The sequence below is a fragment of the Myotis brandtii genome, unplaced genomic scaffold, assembly GCF_000412655.1.
Source record: "Myotis brandtii unplaced genomic scaffold, ASM41265v1 scaffold668, whole genome shotgun sequence".
NCBI classification, from domain to species: domain Eukaryota; kingdom Metazoa; phylum Chordata; class Mammalia; order Chiroptera; family Vespertilionidae; genus Myotis; species Myotis brandtii.
The window spans coordinates 1,348,113-1,368,780 of record NW_005370597.1 but is presented as its reverse complement, the minus strand read 5'-3'; the positions used below and the strand labels follow the sequence as shown (position 1 = coordinate 1,368,780).

The following is a 20,668-nucleotide window of genomic DNA, read 5'->3' as shown; positions in this document are numbered from 1 at the left end:
TGAAGCAACTCTCATTGGGAAACTAGCCACATGGTTGAGAATGACAGCAAATGCCCTAAACTAACCTGCATACCAGTTAGGATCTCAAATTAGTAACCGGGTTTACTTATTTCCATCACCTACACCTTGAGTGTCAGGAATTATTTATATGAAAGAGTACTGGACAGAGTATATTTTAAAGTTGGTTGCAGACGTAACACAGAAAATTCCTTCCTGTGATCTCTATTCCATTACTCCAGTTCCCTTGCTTATTCCCATTTATTCGTGGCCACTGCCATCTGGCAGGCCATTTAGAGAGAGGTAAATGTAAATCCTCCAAGTATGCCCATGAGCATTCTCTATCTGGCAAATTGGAGAGGCAATCTCTTCCACTGAAACAGCATTTACACTGCTTATTTTGCCTGGGAGTGGCAAGGAGTACCAGGCCACACAAATAGGATCCGTTCCCCTCATGGGATACACCATTCTTCTATGTGCTTCAGAGTATTTCTCGCTTAACCTAATCCCATCACCAGTCTTCCAATATGCCACTATAAATGGAGAAAAGTTCTCAAGCTTTTACTTTGGTAGCTGGCTTAATTACATCATTAATATCTGTATCATAAAGCTACTTTAGGACACTACAGAGTAAGGGTTCCAGCTCTTGAATCTTTCCCCCTCCTTCCCCAACACAGAAACACCCAAATACTGGGCATTAGGATGGAGGGCAGGTGGGTAGCTATTATACTTTTAGGTTTGTGGGGTGACCATCATGATTACAGGACTGCCAGATGTTGCAGGTAGCCCTTCGTTCAAGAAGGATGTAGACTGAATAGTGTGGTCACTGCACACCCCCTATTTGCGAACAGTGGAGGACATTATGCATTTTTATTTATTTAAGATGTTTTATTTTAAGATGTTTTAATTGATTTTTTTAGAGAGAGGGGGATGGGAATGGGAAGGGGGAGGGGGAGGGGAGGGGAGAAACATCGATATGAGAGCAGAACATCGATTGGCTGCCTCCTGCACACCTCCTACAGCGGATCAAACCCGCAACCCAGGCATGTGCACTGACCGGAATTGAGCCTGAGACCTCTCAGTGCACAGGACCATGCCCAACCGAGTCACACTGGCCAGGGTACTAAGCATTTTTAATGAAGGGCAAGAGGATAGAACATGTGATGCCCTGAGGAAATGTCACTTGAAGTTAAACAAATTTCTCCAAGATTTGCAGACTCTGAATCAGTGTTTTGTCTCTAAGACTTCTATCTAAAATCCTAAAAACAAAACCAACAAAATAAACCTCATCTCCACTCTAACCAAAATTCAGTCTGTTGGTACCTTACAGCATTGCTGGTCATACTTTACCTGAGGGCAGAGGGCTTCTAGCTGGCTCGCAGACATTCGAACAAGCTTTACACCTTCTTCATTGTTTGAAATAGAGCAGGCCAAGTTGGCGACCTAGAAGAAGGAACACATAAAAAGATCTTTGAAGATTTTTCCCTTGGACTGCAAAGAAAAACAAACATACACTTACCCCCATCCCTGACCTTTACAGCTTATAAGGACACGTTTGGTTTTTTTCTAGCTCTGTCCTGAGGAAATTATAGATTCGTAACACAGGTCACACTGTAAGCTGGTAGCCGAACCTTGAAACATTCCACGGCCTGTAACTCACAGGCTTTACATGGGCTCTAACCTGCCTAAACAGTAACTTCAGACAGAGGCTCTCCTAGTGAGGGCAATAACATGAGAAAAGCTGTGGCATCAAGGGCATCAGGAAAGAATTGTTGATATACTCAAATAAAAATGTACTTTGCAGCTGTTCTTGAAGTAAGGAAATAGAAATTCTAAGTTATTATTCTCATTTGACATGTGAATGGATGCTTTTCATTTGAACACAAGGTTATTTTTCAAATAAAAAAATAGCACTAAGAAAACATCAAGGCCATCCTCATCAGAAAAGAAGAAACAGGGATGATGTTCTATCATTAAGAACAAAACTGTCCTCCAACTGGATTCTCAAAAGCACTGACAGCTGGACTCTTTCCTGAACAATGCTATTTCACTCGAACTAAAATCTTTACCTTCCCCTCCAACCCGCAGTGACAGTGCTCATGCCAATCTTTCCAAGCTGTGTCATACTTCCTCTGCCGTAGCTCTGGCTATGCTGAGAATGTTGCTCTGTAGTGACTGCTAGGGCTGTGATCACCTATCCATGTTCCTAAATGAACAGGCTTGCCAATTCCATTAGTAACACGGAGACCAACTGAACACATGGTGGTGAGACACATCTTTCCCCCAGTTGCAAAGTGAATTATGAATGGCAGTTGAATATCAGAGGTACTTTCCAAGAATTTAAATGCCAGAGTAAACAAGGGCAGTGACAATAACCTTTGATTTTTTTTCACTCCTCCACCCAATTTAAGCACACAAAGGCACAAGAAAAATTATATACTATTATGGCTGTTGTTTGCTGTGTTACAGTTGGGGATTATCATTTTTCTGTAAGACTGCTAACTATCAGAATCCTGCAATGCTAATCACAAGAAGAAACGAAAGAACGAACATGCATTTAAAAATAAAAGGTAAGGAAACAGAAAATTAAATCAGGTCTTTAATGTTTAGTGGCCTTCAAAATCACATAAAGAAGTAACAGATATACTCCCTGAAGACTACAATCCTACTTTCTGGTGTCGCCGGGACTTGAGCCAAGAGACACTTTGCTCTTTATGATGACAATTTATAGAGCTGATTGAAGATTCCTATTTGTTTTGAAGTTACTACGAAATATGACTAAGCTAACTTTTGTAAACTTTTAAAAAACACTACCCCTCAATTATATATTTTATGATGCTATAATGAAGGAGAAAGCTTAAATTAGATGAGTTCATGAATCTACAACTTCTACTGTCATAAGAAGGAATTTTGAAAACCAAATGTAAAATGTGAGGGTGACACTAAACTAGCAGTTTGGAACTAACAGAGGCCCCTGTGAGGTGAGTGTGCTAATGCCCAGCACCCCGTCCACGCCCACCATTGAAGAGACCAGCCAAATGTTAGCTGCAGGAAGGCCTGTCACTGTGTTTCTGCCTTCCATGCTCTAGTCTCTACTCATACACTCTCCTTTCAATTTATGTTCTGCCAATTGTATGAATCTGGAAAAACATATTTAAATTAAGAAGCAAACAGATTATATAAAGTGTTTTCTACTATAGGTCAGACACATGAGTGTGTGTGGCTGAGGGTGAAATGGCTGACTTCTGTAAAGCATCTTTCCTGATATAAATCCTAACAAAACAAAGGTTATGGAAGACTTGTTCTTTATTTTAAAACATTGTTTACAAACTTTTCTAATGTACTGCTGAAGCAGTAATGCTCAATAGGAGCACGCTGCCTGTTTCAGGAAGCCACCCTGCCTGACCTGGGAGGAGGCAGCGGGTGCCTGTCACTGACAGTCTTCTCCAGATGGATGCTCAATTCACCCCCCAGGGACAGGCTACTCACTTCTAACAATGACAAATGTGCAAATGCAGTATCTCAATCATAGCTCTCTGAGAGACTAACCTCATATACTAGTGCCAGGCTACAGTGAAAACGGGGTGAGGGGAGGGGCTTCCTAAATGCCTTCTTCTGGGGCTCTAGGAATCTGGGATGGCAGCTAATACTGAGACTGTGAATTAAAAACACTCAGAGCAGCTAACTCCCAGAGAACCTGGCAGAGCTGAGACTTAGTAATGAGCAGTATCTCTACATTTGTTCTGGGAATAAATTATTATATCTTTGCTATCACAGTAACTTGAGGTATTAACAATTTAAATGTCTTTGGTCCTGTTAATCCAAGAGGTAGGCCGAGACTGACACTATGACTACTAGCTTTGAAATCATGAAGGCCTCCCCCCCAACCCCCAATTGATTTTAGAGAGAGAGGAAGGGAGAGAGAGAAGGGGAGGGGGAGGGAGAGAGCAACATTGATTTGTTGTTCCACTTATTTATGCATTCATTGGTTGTTTCTTGTACGTGCCTGTCGGGGGATTGAACCCCAACCTTGACATAAACAGGATGACGCTCTAATCAATTGAGCTACCCAGCCAGGGCATGAAGGCCTCTTTTGCACTGCTTCTGCCTAACCCATTTGTACATGACAGAAAAACAACTTTTCAGACATTTAGAAAAGTTCTACCTTTACTCCACACCTGATTTTCTTTCCTTAAATAATATTTATGAAACCAAGTTTGTAGTAATAAAATGTCCCATTATGACTATTTCCCTCTACTGTACATGTACTCATGACTTTAAATAAAGTGCAGATTGTTCAAGTCACATACAGTTCTTCCCACTGCTCTCAGTAACTGCTCATGGCTTTACATTCGGATGAAATGTGACACTGCCCCTTACTCTGGAACCTGTGCAGGAAGGTTTTTTCTGTTCTTGGTGATAAATTAATGACCTACTCTAACATCTCATCCATTCTGTGGCATAAAACAAGTAGAAAACTGTGGAAAAGGAAGCTTTAACGTCTAAGTGGTAACATCACGACCTAGGTAAGAGGCCATAAGCTCACAATCTGCATCATTTGCCATTGGCTGCAAGTCAAGCTACCACCTGAGTTTTTGTCTTTAAAATGATTGAGTCTGAACTCTCAAAAAATCCAAAATAATAGTAACTCAACTTTTCCAAACTTGTCAGATATCTGAGAAGTCCCAACTGCATGACATATAAATTTCAAAACCACTCAAGAAACTTCTAATAATTACTCCCCAACCCACAGGGAAAATGATGATGGAACAGAGGTCAAACCTGCATATTCCCAATTTCCAGAGAAGGGTGCTGGCTACCTTATTAGGAGGAACAAGGTATGTTACCAAAAAATGAAGTATGCATGGGTGATAGAAAAGTTCCACACTGGATTGTGGTGAAGTTTGCATCGTACTGTAAATTTAGTAAAAAAATCACTGAATTGTATACTTAAAATGGGTAATATTTATGTTACATAAATTGTATCTCAATAATGCTGTTTTTTGTTTTTATTTTTTAATGCAGGTAAGTGATTAAAGGAAACTGTCAGAGGCTAGAAATGAGAAAGCAGAAATTCAGAAAGGCAAGCAAGCACTGAAAACAGTGTTCACTTGGAGTAGGGGTGGGTGGAAATGGGGTACAAACTATTCTGTGATCAGAACTTGTTTTTTGTTTGTTTGTTTTTAATATATTTTTATTGATTTCAGAGAGGAAGAGACAGAAACATCAATGATGAGAGAGAATCATTAATTGGCTGCGTCCTGCACGCCCCCCACAGGGGTTAAAGCATAGAAATTACATTATTTACTTGGCCCAAAAAACTTTTAGGCTTAGGAGGTCATGTGTTAGTAGTATCCCTAAACAACTGGCAGAAGCAAATATAAATGGAAATTTTCTCGGATGAAAGGTGATCTAATCCCAGGCCTCAAAGAATTCCCATATACAAAATGCCAGAATGTGAAGTCACAATAAAAATGCAGAAAGTACATAAGGAAATAAGCCATCTGGGGTAGAGTAAGCAAAAGAACTGAGTAATCAAATCCACAATAACTGCAGATATTCAAATGATCAAACATGGAATATTAAAAATATTTCTTATGTTAAGAGACCTAAAAAAAAAAAAAAAGTAACCAAAGTAGAGACAAGGAAAAAACACACTCAAAATGACGAGGCAGATTTGAGCCCTCGCCTGTGTGGCTCATCCCATGCACGGTAGGGTTTCGGGTTGGATTCCCAGGCAGGGCACAAATCTAGGTTATGAGTTTGAGCCCCAGGCAGGGTGTAAACGGGAAGCATTTGATGTTTCTCTTAATGTTTTTCTCTCCCACTCTCTTCTCCCTTCCTCTCTCTAGAATCAATGAAAAACAGATCCTCAGGTGAGGATTTTTTTTTTTTAATTACTAATGAGGATTGAAAAAACACACACAAAACTAGGCAGATTTGAGAAAGATCTGTTGTTTCTCTCTTTCTCCCCCCCTCCCTTCTTTCCACTATCTCTAAAAATCAATGGAAAAAATATCCCTGGGTGAGGATTAACACCCCCCCCAAAAAAGTTCCACACCCTGACACACTGTAATGAAGCTTTAGAACAACGACAAGATTTTTTTTTTAAATGTATTTTTATTGATTTCAGAGAGGAAAGGAGAAGAAGAGAGAGATAGAAACATCAATGATGAGGGAGAATCACTGATCGGCTGCCTCCTGCACGCCCTCCACTGGGGATCAAGCCTGCACCTGTGCATGCGCCCTTGACTGGAATGGAACCTGGCACCCTTTAGTTCGCATTATCCACTGAGCCAAACTGGCTAGGGCAAGACAAGATTTTTATACAGCCAGAAAGTAAATACAAATTATGACTGATGACTTTTCAACAGCAACCATGGAAGCCAGAGATAAAGAATATCTTCAGCCCGGGCCAGTTTGGCTCAGTGGATAGAGCATCGGCCTGCAGACTGAAGGGTCCCAGGCTCAATCCCCAGTAGGGGGCGTGCAGGAGACAGCCAATCCATGACTCTCAACTATCATCATTGATGTTTCTCTCTCTCTCTCTCTCCCCCTTCCTCTTTGAAATCAATAAAAATATATTTAAAAAAAAGAATTAGAGCACAATAAAGACATTAAGTTAAAACAAAAACAACCTAAGAGTATTTACTCCAGACATATCTTCCTCCCTCCCACTAAAGGAATTTCTAATGACTATGCTTCAGGAAGAAGGGAAATAATCCCAGAAGGGAGGTTTAATATGCAAGAAGAAATGGGAAGCAATAAAAATATGGTATAAGATAAAATTTATGCAAACTTGAAAAAAACAAATAAAGCAATACCAATAGTATCTAATTCAGGGGGCTATAATTTAAGAAAATCAAAATACTGGGCAATATTTAAGTTGGAGAATGGAGTTAAAACATTCTAAGACAGTGGTCACCAACCTTTTGGACCTCACGGACCACCAGTGGTCCGTGGACCACCGGTTGGTGACTGCTGCTCCAAAGTTTTCCTTAAATCAGCGGTCACCAAACTTTCGGACCTCACAGACCACAGACCACCGGTTGGCGACCACTGTTCTAAGAGACTTACATTGTTTCAGGAGAAAAAGATACTGATTAACTTTACCCTCTGAGTTAAACATGCTTGCTAAAATAGCCAGTTACCACTAATGAAACAGAGGGTATATGATTTCCAAACAAGAAGGGGGGAAAAAAGAAAAAAGGAAATGGGAAGGCTCAATCAATCCAAATACAGGAGGAGAAAGAAGGATAGAAACAGAGGAATAAGAAGGAGAGAACAGCCCTGGCTGGTTTGGCTCAGTGGATGGAGCGTCGGGCTGCGGACTGAGGAGTCCCGGGTTCGATTCCGGTGGAGGGCACAGGCCCAGATTGTGGACTCGATCCCCAGTGGGGGGCGTGCAGGAAGCAGCCGATCAATGATTATCTCTCATCATTGGTGTTTCTCTCTCTCTCTCTTCCCCTCTCCCTTCCTCTGAAATAAATTTTTTAAAAAATTATAAAAAACAAAAACAAAAAGGAGAGAACAAAATGCAATGGTAAAATGAATCCACATGTCATAATAATGAATGTATATGTACTAAACTCTCTAACAGAAAAGAAAAATCCTGCTAAGCTGAATAACAACTAAGCATATGCTCTTTACAAGGTACATTTAAAACATAACAAAACAAAGGTTGAAGTTTATTTTTAAAAAGGAGAAAGCAATGCTGGGATGATCAGGAGAAAGCACACAGACTCACAGCCCTCTGTCCTCCCAATATTGTCACTGGGAGGCTGAAGGCCATATGCTGGTTAGCCCCTCACCAGATCACAGCTGCCTGGATCTCAACTCAGTAGCAATGGAATGTTATGATCTTGCCTTTTTAGAAGAAACTTATAAGAAAATCATGTGGAATCTGTCACTATATGTTAAAATGTTGAGGACCCCCCCGCACCTACTTAATCATTAACTGTCCCTTATAGAAAAACCCTACGTAAGGATTCTTTTTTTTTTTTAATGTTTTTTATTGATTTTTTTTTTTTTTTAGAGAGAGAGGGAGGGAGAAGGATAGAGGGATAGAAACATTGATGAGAGATAAGTGTCATTGATTGGCTGCCTCTTACATGCCCCCTGCTGGGGATCAAGCCCACAACCCAGGTATGTACCCTGACTGGGAACCAGTGACCTCTTGGTTCCTAGGTCGACACTCAATTGCTGAGCCAAGCCAACCAGGCTGTAAGGACTCTTTTTACATTTTATTTTTAGGATAGGCTTATTTTCCCTGGGGAAAAAAAAAAGGGGGGGGGGACATCCTTCCTCCATTTTAAAGACAAGGACTACACAATTAACTGTTTCATCCTTTTCTCCCTGCTACCAGGAAGTGCAGTGTCAAATCCGAACTCAAGATTGGCAATTATAGATCATAATTGTCTATTACTCTTTTTCTAGGGTCTGGCTTTCTGCATATAACTTATTTTATATGGTTTTATTCTAAATAAGCTATGTCAAATCTAATTTTAGGAAGAGGTAAGATATAACTGTAAGTATCTCTAGCAACAGGATTAGGAGTAGTGAATTTACTAAAACATCATAAACTATTTTAAACAACTTGGATATTTTGTATTTTTAAAAGGGTTTCATTTGTAAATCACCACCCAGATGATACTGTAATTAGTTCCATTTATGTGGCAGCATATATACCACTTTAAAAGTTCCCTATTTATATCTAACTACCTGAATTATCTATTAGTAAAGGTAGAATGGGTGCCTGTCTAAATATTAGTCCATCTGTTCGACTGATGAGGAAATAGGAAGCCTACACTCTTTCCTGAATCAGGGCCAAGGCTGGGCAGAGTGCTTCCTTAACCATCCTTATCAGTGGTCCAGAGAAAAGAATCCTGATGCTCCTGAGAACAATGTTCACCCACTGCCTTCACTTGACTGTCCCAAAGTTTGACTGGGTGGTTAAGTTCAGCCAAAAATGTTTGTTAGGGGATACGGTGCTAAAATAGTATATGCAAGACACTTTTGTCACACACAGCCCCATTAATCTGAACTTAGACCTTTGAAAATGTGAGAAGACCACACTCAATATGCTTAGAAAATTCTTCTGGAATCTAAGGCTAGCATTCCCCCCAAGAACACCTCACTGCTTTCATGCAAATGTCCTATAGTCCTAAAAAGTGCAAGCTTCATTTAATTTGCTATTTGCAAGAATTTCATCCTATAGTATTATACAGAGGCAATGAGAAAATACCCAAGATATCACAGGTAGATCGTATAAGGTCAGTGTTTAATTCAAATGCTCCTTCCAGTCTTCTTCAAGGCCACTTTACTACACAGTATCAGCATACCACAGAATAAAAGTTAAAATGCAGATCATTCAATTTGCAGTTCAAACACATTTCAAGCCAATAAAGCCATACCCTATGAAGTCCTGGATAATGGGAAATACTTGGAAGGTGGAAGGGGAGCCCCACAAGTAATGATAATCCAGCTCAACAGCAACCAATTCATTTACATTTTGGTTCTTAACTCAAGACAAAGAACAAGATATCATCTTACTGTAGCAAGTTCATTATAATAAGGGGCCCATTTTAATACAATGCCTGGGGCTAAAGGAAAAGGGATACTAAATGATATATAGTTTTTACAGGCAAGATTTCATGAATGGCATTTTTTTCTATTTCACTCTGAATTTGTGAAACTGAAAAGGGGCTAAGAAGAGAGCAAAATTAAAGGGGAAAACAAATTGATCTTTAGCTACTAAGCTGCTTACAAAGGTGGTGGGCAAAGAATGAAGCAAGTAAAAAGAATATATGGGTGTTGCATTATTGGCAAAAAGGTATTATTTCTGACAGAAAATAAATTTTTCACCTCAATACACTTTAAATTGAAGAACTTAAAGAAATCATTAACTTAATGTGAGGAAGAGTCAAATATAAAAGGTAGTTATCACTTCCTGAAGTATAGCCATGCCCTTTTATAAACAAACTAGAGGCCTGATGCACGAAATTTATGCAAGGGGCTCAGCCCTCGCAGCCTCGGCCGGCCCTTGCTCCGGGCCCTTGCTCCGGCTTTGTCCCGAAGATCATTCCGCTGTTCAGTCTAATTAGCATATTAGCTCTTTATTATATAGAATGAAAACAAAGCCCTCAGTGCTAGAAAGAGAAGAAAATGGTGAAGAGAAGTGTTACCCAGCTCACCAACACTGACCCTCAGCTCCTACTCCCCTACTTACTGGCCTTGGACAGCACAACCTCTACACACCCTTCACATAAGAAAGCAGGCTTCAATGCCTTCAATATGTAGGAAGGTACTGGATTTCACTGACAACTGTGCTGCACGTGAGTTAGTCAGAGGTCCTAGCCAGACTTTGTGAAAATAAGTTCAGAGCAACCTCACAGCAAACACTGTTACTTGCTTTTTCAAGTAAAATCACAAAAGTCATTTAATAAGGATCCAATAGGTAGCCAGCAGCACACAGCCTTCCGAACAACTGTGTGCACATAGAGGAACTGGAGAAATTTCTCTCTTCATACATAAAACCTCAAGAGTCAGTATGTGGCTTTATTCTTAAAACTAAGCCTGTATTTCCATAATGTGATATACAAAGAAGACACCACTAAAGGTTTCCCTTTCTAAGTGGGTGTTATCCCTAATACTACTCAAAAAACTATTAATACATTTGAAGCAACTTTACATGGCACCCCAAATTAAAGCATAACCTTTTTATACTATTTTATCTGGTCAGAGGGGAAAGTATTTCTATTAAAGCAATAAAGAAGACTTCCACAAACCAAATTAGCAAGCGCCAACACATCTGCTCCAATTTTATTTTGGTCACGTATTAAAATGCTGCTTAAATAACAGCTTTTGCTCAGCTTCCTTTCAAATGCTGATAAAATGGATAATTTTTTTCACATATAATCTCAGCACCATTTATGCTACATTATAAAGAACATATACACTATATACATTTATTTTGATTGTCACTCTCTCTTTAGAATAAGGTAATCTTATGCTTATTACATTTGAGAACCAGTAGATTCATTCCTCTAATTGCTACTGAGCACCTACTATGTTCCAGGCACTGTTCTAGGCCCATGTTCTAAAAAAACTTACATTCTATTAGAGCATGGTGTCAGGACAGAGAAGAAAAAAATGAAACAAACCCAATAATTTCAGATAGTGAAAAGTGTTATGAGGGATATATATCAGGTGACAGGATGAAAAAAATGGCAAAGGGTGGTATGGAGGGAATGAGGGATCCACAAAAACCTCTCTGCAGAAGTAACATTTGGGCAGAGACCTGTATGATGAGAAGTGGACAGAGCATTCCAGGCAGAGGGTCCAGGGAGTGAAGAAGATATGAGGTGGTGACATGTCTGGGTATGGTATGCTTGAAGAGAAAGAAGTACTAGTAGTCTAGCATGGGGGGACTAAAAGGTAAGACAGACATAGGACAATAGGCAGTTGGAAAGGCAGTCAGGGTACCTTATGGACCATAGTTAAGAATCTGAATTTTAGGATTTTATCCCAATTTTGTCTAAAAGCCATGAAGGTTGATGGTGGGGAGGGTAATATTGATAGGTCCTGAAACAAAGGAATGACATAATCTGATTTAAAGGTATCAGACTATGCCAGAGAGAGAGAGACTAGAGATGGGCAAGAGTGAAAACAAAAGAATCAATTAGGAGGCTGTTGCAGAAGTCCAGTGAGAGATGATGGCTTGGACTAGGGAGGTGACCATGGAAATAAAGGATATGGAGACTTGTGAATTAATATGGACCATGAAAAATAAATAAGGGGAAAGAAGAATCAAGGATAACACCTAGACTTTTGGCTTGAACAACTAGGTGGGGCAATGGCAAATAAAAAGTAAAAGAATATTTCTCAGACTGCTATATGTAATATTAAAAAACTAAAACAACCTAAATAACCTAGATGCCTCATGATAGGGGACTGGTTACATAAATGGACTAATAAATGTAAGCAATCAATATAAATGCTATAAATGAGTACTTCATAACACAATGAAATGGATATGATAAACAAGGCAAAAACACATTACATCATAAAACATTGATACCACTGGCCTAAAAAAACCCCCACAAATCAGTATAATATCAATTTTGTAAAGACTTTTCTAAAAAACCAATCCACATATAGATAAAATAAGCATGAATCTACTCCAAAATGTTAGTCCTTATTTTCCAAATTTTCTAAAATGAACTTGTATTTCTTTTATAGTTTTCTTTTAAGCTATATTTTTAAATGGTACTGTCCCCTAACGGTATCTAATCTAAATTGGCACTTTAATCTTTTCTCCCCAAGCACCTTGCTGCATAGGGATGCTTTCAGAGGCTCTTATCTCTAATAAAGAAGTTGGGTGAATAAGCCTAGCAGTGTTACCATAGAGCTACCCTGGGCAAATTGGCTGGTGAAAGTTTTATGTACATCTAGATCCCTACTGCAGCAATCACACAGCATCCCCAAATGGTTCTGGGAAGAGGCCTGGCTTCACTTCAGTGTCGAAGGGCACATTTTCTAACACCCAATAAATCAGACTATACCCTTTAGGAATCAGCTGTAAGAAGAGTTCATCTATCTGATATACAGCAACATCCAAGTGTTTATGGAGAAAATTAGAGGGGGGAGATGGGGAGATGGAGAGGAAGATATAACTGGAAAGCATAACAGAACCTGCTCTGGGGAGCAGATAGGCAGCTGGAATCTACAAAGAAGCTGCTAGAATGTAGCTTAGAAATAGCATATATGTGATTTCTATAGTTACCCCAATTTTAATGAGGACACTAAAAAGGAAATGAGGGTAACAGGGTAGACATGTTTTATCTCGATAATTTAGAGAGCAAGACAAAAAGAAAGGGATTCTTAACTGCCTGAAAGGCCAACTATATGCAAAGAATTGTTCAATCAAGAGAATGATTTCTAGTAGCAAGCTGAAAGGTTCTATTTTATGCCTTGTCCTATATAATAAAAGAGAAACATGCAAATTAACCATCACTCCATCACTCCGCTACACCCACCAGCCAATCAGAGCAACTATGCAAATTAACCCAACAAAGATGGCAGTCAATTTGCATATGCAGGCGCGGAGCGAAGACTGAAGACAACTGAAGATGGCAGTGGCCATGGAGCTGGAGCGAGCAGGAGGCTTGGGTTGTTCCCGGCGACGGAGGAAGCCAAGCTTCCCGCCGGCCCTGGATTCCGCTCAAGGAGGGGCTAGGGGCCTGGGCTCTGCTCAAGGAAGGGCTGGGGGCCTGGGTTGCTGGGGGCGACCCAGGCTTCCAGCCAGCCCTAGCCTCTGCTCCAGGAGCTGGGGAAAAAAAGGAGGGGCTGGGAGTAGCCAGAGCGGAGAAGCCAAGCCTCGCTGCTGCGGCCGGACCAAAGGCCTGGGTCCCAGGTGCCGGAGGAAAACCGGTGCCGGCAGCTAGGGGAAGGAAGGCCTATTGTGCAAATCTTCGTGCAATGGGCCACTAGTCTTATATAATTTTCTAAACATCAGATTGAATAAAGGAGAAAAGATACTTATTTAAAAGAGAGAAAGAGAGCGAGCGAGAGAGAGCACAAGCGAGCGAGAGAGAGAAGGAGGCCATTATAATACTAAGAGTAATGCCAGCAACATCCTGATGGGACAGAACATTAGACTGAATCTAAGAAGTATATACTGAGTGACTGTCAAAATCACAGAGAGCCAAACAACAACTGCACCTACACAGACAAGAATGAAGCGGAGGGGACTGAACAGCAGCACCTCTGGAGGGAAAACCCTGGGCTGCCTGTGAGCTCGGTCAAACTACAGACTGAGGTCACTGCCTAAAAAGCTAAAGCCAACCTGGGATACACTGGTCAAGCCTCCTTCTGGAATGATGGAGGCCTTGTCTGCTCTACTCGGTCTGCCTCCCCTCTGGCGCAGGTGTTCATAAGGGCTGGTTGAGTGGTCAGCATTCAGAGAAGAGGCAGGCCTGAGGAAATATCTAGATAAGGACTGTCTAACAGAAATACAATGTGTTACAAAAATTTAAAAAATTTTCAGAGGCCACAACATTAGTAACAAAGAAACAGAATTTCCGGAGAATGAGGCCCAGAAATCAGGATTTTAAAAAGATTCCCAGGTGATTCTAATGTGCAGCCAAGGTTGAGAACCACTGACCTAGAGGGAATGGGAGAACAAACAATGAGAGGAGTACCAGGTAAGAGTATTAAGTTACTGGGAAATGGCCACAAACAGGAGCTAATAGAGCTGCAAGAAACAAACCTGCCCTGTCCTTCCTTTTTCATTAAGTGTTTATGGCTGCATTAGCAAGCTATCTGAAAACCAGGCAGTCCATATACCTTCAAGATTGGGAGGTACTGTATAATAATGTTTGGTCTTAGGCCTGGATTCCTGGGAGAAAACTTGTAAATCTTTGAGATTTCATTAGTCATAGGAAGGTCCTCATTATTCAACATTGGCCCTGACAGTTTATGCTGATGAGGTAACTCCTGGTGGGGGACCTAGATATGTAATGCTAATGGCTGACTGAGGATTGAGACAGGCCACCATGACAACCAAGTGATTCAATCCAGCGGTTCTCAACCTGTGGGTCGTGAACAATGAAAATACATCCTGCATATCAGATATTTACATTACGATTCATAACAGTAGCAAAATTACAGTTATGAAGTAGCAACGAAAATAATTTATGGTTGGGGGTCACCACAACATGAGTTCGCGGCATTAGGAAGGTTGAGAACCACTGGATTAGAGGATTGGGACATTCAGGAGAGCCCAAGCTTCAGGGGAGCAAGGGAAACTGGAGATTGAGTTCAATTAAATCACAGTTTTATCAATCATGCCTACATAATGAAACCCCAATAAAAATTATGGACACTGAAACTCAGTGGAGCTTCCTAGTTGACAAGCCATCACTGTATCGGGAGGGTGAAGTGCTCTGATTCCAGGGAGAAAACTGTCTTTGAGACTTACAGAGAAAGCCACAGGCCCAAAATGGCATCACTCATACTAAAAGCCCATGATACCAAACCCAGACTTTAAATGCAGTTTCAACCTCTCCCAGAAACATAATCTTAATCAACCAGTCTGTGTTTTCTGGTCAACATCAATGAAGTAATCAGTCACATGGGCCCTTCTCCATAACACCCCTTCCCCCCTGCACAGAAAGAAGTGGCAATCTGTTTTGGGGTTCTCTTTCACCCAGAAATAATCCTTTCTTTTCCTTTGTTAATAGTCCCTTGCCTCACTGTCCCTTCTATAAAACCTTCCATTTTGTACAACCCTTAGAGTGCCCCTCTAGTTGCTAGATGGAATGCTGCCTGACTCATCAATCTCTTAATAAAGCCATTAGATTTTCAAATCTACTTGGTTGAATTTTGTGTGTTTTCTTAACAAGGCCTTTTCACACTTCACCCTATGTGTCTCTTCATTTGGCTGGTCCCGATTTGTATAATAAAATGTAATCCTAAGTAGTACAGCACTATTCTGAGTTCTATGAGTTGTTCTAACAAATTATTGAAACTGAAATAGGCCATGGAAACCCTCAAAATCTGTCGCAAGTTAGAAGTGCAGGTGGACTGGGGACCCCCAAACTTGCAGCTGTGGTAACTCCAAGTGGTAAGCAACAGAACTGTACTGCAGTTATTTTAGGAAAACAAACATCTGACAGAATTCTCAGTGGCTACAGCTTTCCTTTCCTGCCAGAGGCCTATCACCACCAGTCCTACCCAACTTTCACACAGCACTCTTACTTCCAAACCCCCAGGAAAAATGGCAAATCTCCCACCAAATCAAAGTTGGCTCCATTTAAGAGGGAACTAATGAAAAGAAAGGAAGAAGCCAAGAGATTATCAAAACAGTAACAATGAAGTATTTTACCTTTGCTTAAAACAAGTTCGGGCGTTTTATTATAATATAAAAGTAGTGTGGGGAGGAGAAGCCTTGTCACTGAAGAATAAAGTTCTGCCTTGAGTCAGGAAATTGAGGCTTCTATAACACTTTAAACGCTCATTTTCTTTTCATGTACATATGCAATTATATATCCTAGTGTCTCTATCACCATAGATGTAATTAACTGTTTGCAGAATGGTGCTACAAAGCCTTTGGTTATGACTCAAGCAATGAAAAACCATTTAATACATATATCTGTGTGGGGGATGAGAAGGTGGAGGGCACAGAGAGGGGAGAGAGGTGAGAAAGGGGTCAGAACTGAGTTGAGAGAGGGAACCTAAACTCCAAGGCACCCTTGGTAACTGATGTTCAGAATGAAATGAAAAGTACAAGCAAGCATGGACAAAAATCCTGGAAGCAAGGTCTCCAAGGCTACCAGGTCCACCTAATGCTTCCCATGGGAATAAGGCTGTCCACTAAGCCAATAAGCTTAAGTGGCATAGCCCTCATTGTTGGATGGATACAAGCCAGGTAGCCTTAAGACAAGTTATTTAACTCTAAGCTCAAGTTTCCTCACCTGAGAAATGTTGTTGTAGAAAGTACATTGCAGTTGCATATGATACACAGTAGGGTGCTCAGCAAGTGCCAGCTCTGAGACTGAGGATGACAAGGCAGGCCCAAAGGGCCCTCAAACTGCAGTACAGACAAGGGCTTCCCGCTGAGGTTCAGCTACCACACAGAGCCCTATTCATGCCATTATTGGTACCTGTTGCCCAAGGCCTTGGGCTGGTAGTGTCCTTGCTTCCTACTTCACAGGCATACTTTCTAATATGTAGGCTACTTACAGAGGTTGGCTTTCTGAAGACAATCTTTATACATCTGGAGGTTATACCTCAAGCTGTCATGTAACTATTGTGAACAAGATTATGCTTAATGGAGACAGAAAATGAAAGTCTTCCCATTTTAATTCCAAATGCCAGAATCATTACCTTAAATAGCACACTGACCTATGTATTATATACATAATTAATTCATAATGTTCAAAGAAAACTAGATGTAAAATTAGCAATGCATTTAATGTGATTACTGATGTTTTCCTTGGAATATTTTTATGGTATTAACCTGGCCTAATGTCACTATAAAACCAAACGTACAAGAGATAGATTTTACATACAAGCCCCATTTTCTGTTCTTACATAACAACTAACTTACAAAATGGTCTATGAAATATCTTTTCCAAATATGTTTTACAAAAGGTTACAAAAACAAATAACTTGGAAAAAAACAAACAAACAAACAAAAAAAAAGAAAACACACACACACACACACACACACACACACACACACACACACAAAAAAACACCAAATAACTTGGATATATGCTTACTATGTGTAAAATTTTTTAAATAAAGTAATATTGACTAATTAAACAATAACATTATTTCAGTTAGCAAAAGGTAAAAGCAACCTAACTTACCCGGAAACTAAATAGCAATTCACTTCTCTTTCTTATCACTTTACAAACCAACCACTTACATACATATTTCTACTATTCAAACATATCTAATTAGCAGCACTGTTAAGGGTCAGTGTCTTCAATTTTCAAACAAGCTGACTGGCTGAGTCTGTGTCTCAGGTAAAGTGCTAAGCACCTGACATACATCTTCTCTTTTAGACCTTAAAATAATTCCAAGATAGGAATTATTAGCATCCTCATTTTACAGATAAGAAATGAGAATTTGGGGTGGGGTAGTGGGGTAGGGTGGTTATTTGCCAGAATGCAAGCCCAGACAGTGTGACTCTGGAGCTCTGTCTTCTAGCCACTACTCCCTTCTATTGTGTGTTGTGAGTTTAGTCATGTCATAATCTACCTTTATTAGCACAACATTAAATAGAAATGTTAAGTTTCCAGGATAGGGATTATCTATATTTAATCATGTACATAATCAATGTAACTGACCAAAATGGTAGTTTTAGATAGATGTTAGGTAGTAATGATCTTATACATATTGTATATTAGGTGAGCCCCTAAATTTTTTAGCTGATTAAATAATGTGACTAAAAAAATCACCACATTCCATCAAGTTACTTACAATTAATAAAACTGCTAACAGACTTACCTCAATCAATTTGTTGGCATGTTCACGGAAAACTTGGGCATACTCTTTAACTTCTTTCTCATTTCCATTCTTTGCAGCTTCAATCAACACTAAAAGTGGAACGTTGGTTTCCAGGAATGAATCTGACACATGGTCCATGACAGCTTTGCGAAGCTAATAATTAAATTGTAAAAATTTGATTTTATTTTTAACAAGAAGTTACATTGCTTATTTTTCTTGTACTTTTAAATCTAATTGAAGCTTATGATAGCTTCGCTGCACTTATATGAGGACCCTCCCCCCCAATGTGATCCATTCAGTTATATAATCTGCAACATAGGAAACATGATTGCGGAGATAATAGTTTACACAAAGCATGTCAAACTCATGGCCCATGGACTGCATGAGGCCCATAATGAATATTTTTTTTCGGACCAGCCGATATAATGGTATGTAAGAAACATTTTAATAAAAATTTCATAACTTAATTTTTACAATATCATGTTATATATAATTATTAATAACAAACTACAACTTTCGCTAATGACTGATTACTATAATCGTGTTGCATTCATTTCCCTTACGCACAGGCGCACGGTTTCTCTCCACTAATACTAGCAGTGAATATTTTAGCAGCCGATTGCCACGTCATTAGTCTTGGACTGACTTGTTTGGTGTGTGCAACAGGAAATACTTCGCTTTCGGAGAACAAGAAAAATAGGTTTATTTGCATTACGCTTATTAATTTGTGTAGTTATTCAGTGTCTGGTAAGTTAATGTTCAAGAAAATATATTAATTTTTATTAAAATGTTCCATTGTTTTATGTTAATGATTACTCATTTATTTCAGCCCTTTGTATTCAGCATGTCTCTATCGAAATAAACCTACGTTTCTAAGAAAATGAAGCTTTTGTTTTTTTGTGGCCCACATAAACTTAAACCTTGTTTATTTGGCCCGTGTTAGCCTTTGAGTTTGACATGCTTGGTTTAGACCACAGTTACAGCATTCCAGCAATAGAATCTCAGTTTTCAACATTAAATTTTTTTCTCTTGGGAATTACAAAGCTTATATCTTAAAGGAATAATACAAAACTAAACAAGAAGCAGCTCTGAGTTAAATTGGCACAGAGTGTTGGAATATAGGTATTAGCCTAAATGGCTAAATAAAAATGAGAGGAAAAATGTCCTTTCTGGTTTATCGGAACAGGATTAGCTTACTGAACCTTAAAACTGAAAGCTCATCCACCCTGGCCAGGTAGTTCAGTTGGTTGGAGTGTCATCCCATACACTGAAAAATTGCGGGTTCCATTCCCAGTCAGGGCACATACCTAGGTTGTGGGTTCGAGCCCCAGTTGGGGTGCATACGGGAGGCAACCAATCAATGTTTCTCTCTCACATCAATGTATCTTCCTTCCTCTCTCAAATCAGTAAAAACATACCCTTGAGTGAAGAAATAAAACAAAAATAAATAAGTAAAATAAAATAATCTGAAAGGTCATCTTATAACCATTTCTGATACTTCATCAAAAAAAAATAAAGATACAGTCCATCTTTAATTTTGCATTATATCAGACATGACAATAAAATGTCCTTCCATTAAGTATGGAAATTGTATTACTACTACCACTCTTTACAATGTTTTGATACATTGTTTTATAAATTCAACTTCGGAGATTAAAAATGGCGGAAGAGCCCTAGCCGGTTTCGCTCAGTGGCTAGAGCGTCAACCTGTGCACTGAAGGGTCCCAGGTTCGATTCCAGTCAAGGGCATATATGCGCGGGTTGCGGGCTCGGTCCCCAGTAGGGGGTATGCAGGAGGCAGCCAATCAATGATTCTCATTACTGATGTTTCTATCTCTCTCTCTCCCTTTCCCTTTCTCTCTGAAATCAATAAAAATATATTTTAAAAAATAATGATAATAATTAAAAAATGGCAGCAGAGTAAGTGGGTGCTGCATGGACATACTCCCAGGAACAAACTGGTATTACAATTAAAATACAGAAAAACTTCCTGAATAATCAACGGAAAATTTGCAGCAGAGAACCCTGACACCCGAGGACCGAAAGTGGAGACCACATAGAGACTGGTAGGAGGGGCAGAGGCGCGAAAGGGCTGGCCCAGTGCCCACAGACAGCAACTGAAGTCCCAGAGAGATATCTCAGCTGTGGGGTGATGCCACGGAGAACTCTGGGATCTAATCCTGAAGCTGGGCCCTCCAGCAGAGAGCACCAATACCGAGGAGGGTACCCACATAACATCTGGCTATGAAAAGCAGTGGGGTGCTGTCTGCTAGAGACAGGCATCCTGTTAAAGGACCAACGCACAAAGTTCCCTGTGGGGACACCCACCTTGTGCTCTGGCAGAGGGAGGATAAAGTGGACTGAAGCTGTGAGCACAGAAGCCAGGACTGGGGCCTCGGGGGATAGAGCTCAGAAAGCAGACACCCCAAGTTTCCTGGGCTGAGTCATTCCCTCACAGAGCAGAGGACATCTTTCCCACATAGACATCTGCCTTGCCTGGGGGGAAGACACTGACACACCCTATTGGAAAACACCTTGCCCTGAGGCCACTTAAGAGATTAAAAGTAACAATTAGCCTCCAGGCAGGAGCAACTGCCCCACCCTGTTGAAAAAATACTCTCACCATACCTGCATACCTGAGGACAATTGCGGG

The 20,668-nt window shown here is 40.1% G+C and overlaps 1 protein-coding gene across 8 annotated transcripts in view; it reads right to left on the bottom strand.

Annotated features, from left to right (window-relative positions):
* The window catches only part of CTNNA1 (catenin (cadherin-associated protein), alpha 1, 102kDa), a 298,927-nt gene that overhangs the window by 23,552 nt on the left and 254,707 nt on the right, over window positions 1-20,668 (bottom strand). For all 8 annotated transcript variants that reach the window (XM_014529051.1, XM_014529054.1, XM_005881025.2 and 5 more), the window contains exons 9-10: window positions 18,016-18,168; window positions 1,348-1,440 (exon numbers count right to left, since the gene is read on the bottom strand). In XM_014529051.1, the coding sequence (XP_014384537.1) occupies window positions 1,348-1,440; window positions 18,016-18,168 (246 nt within the window). The remainder of the gene's footprint in view (window positions 1-1,347; window positions 1,441-18,015; window positions 18,169-20,668) is intronic.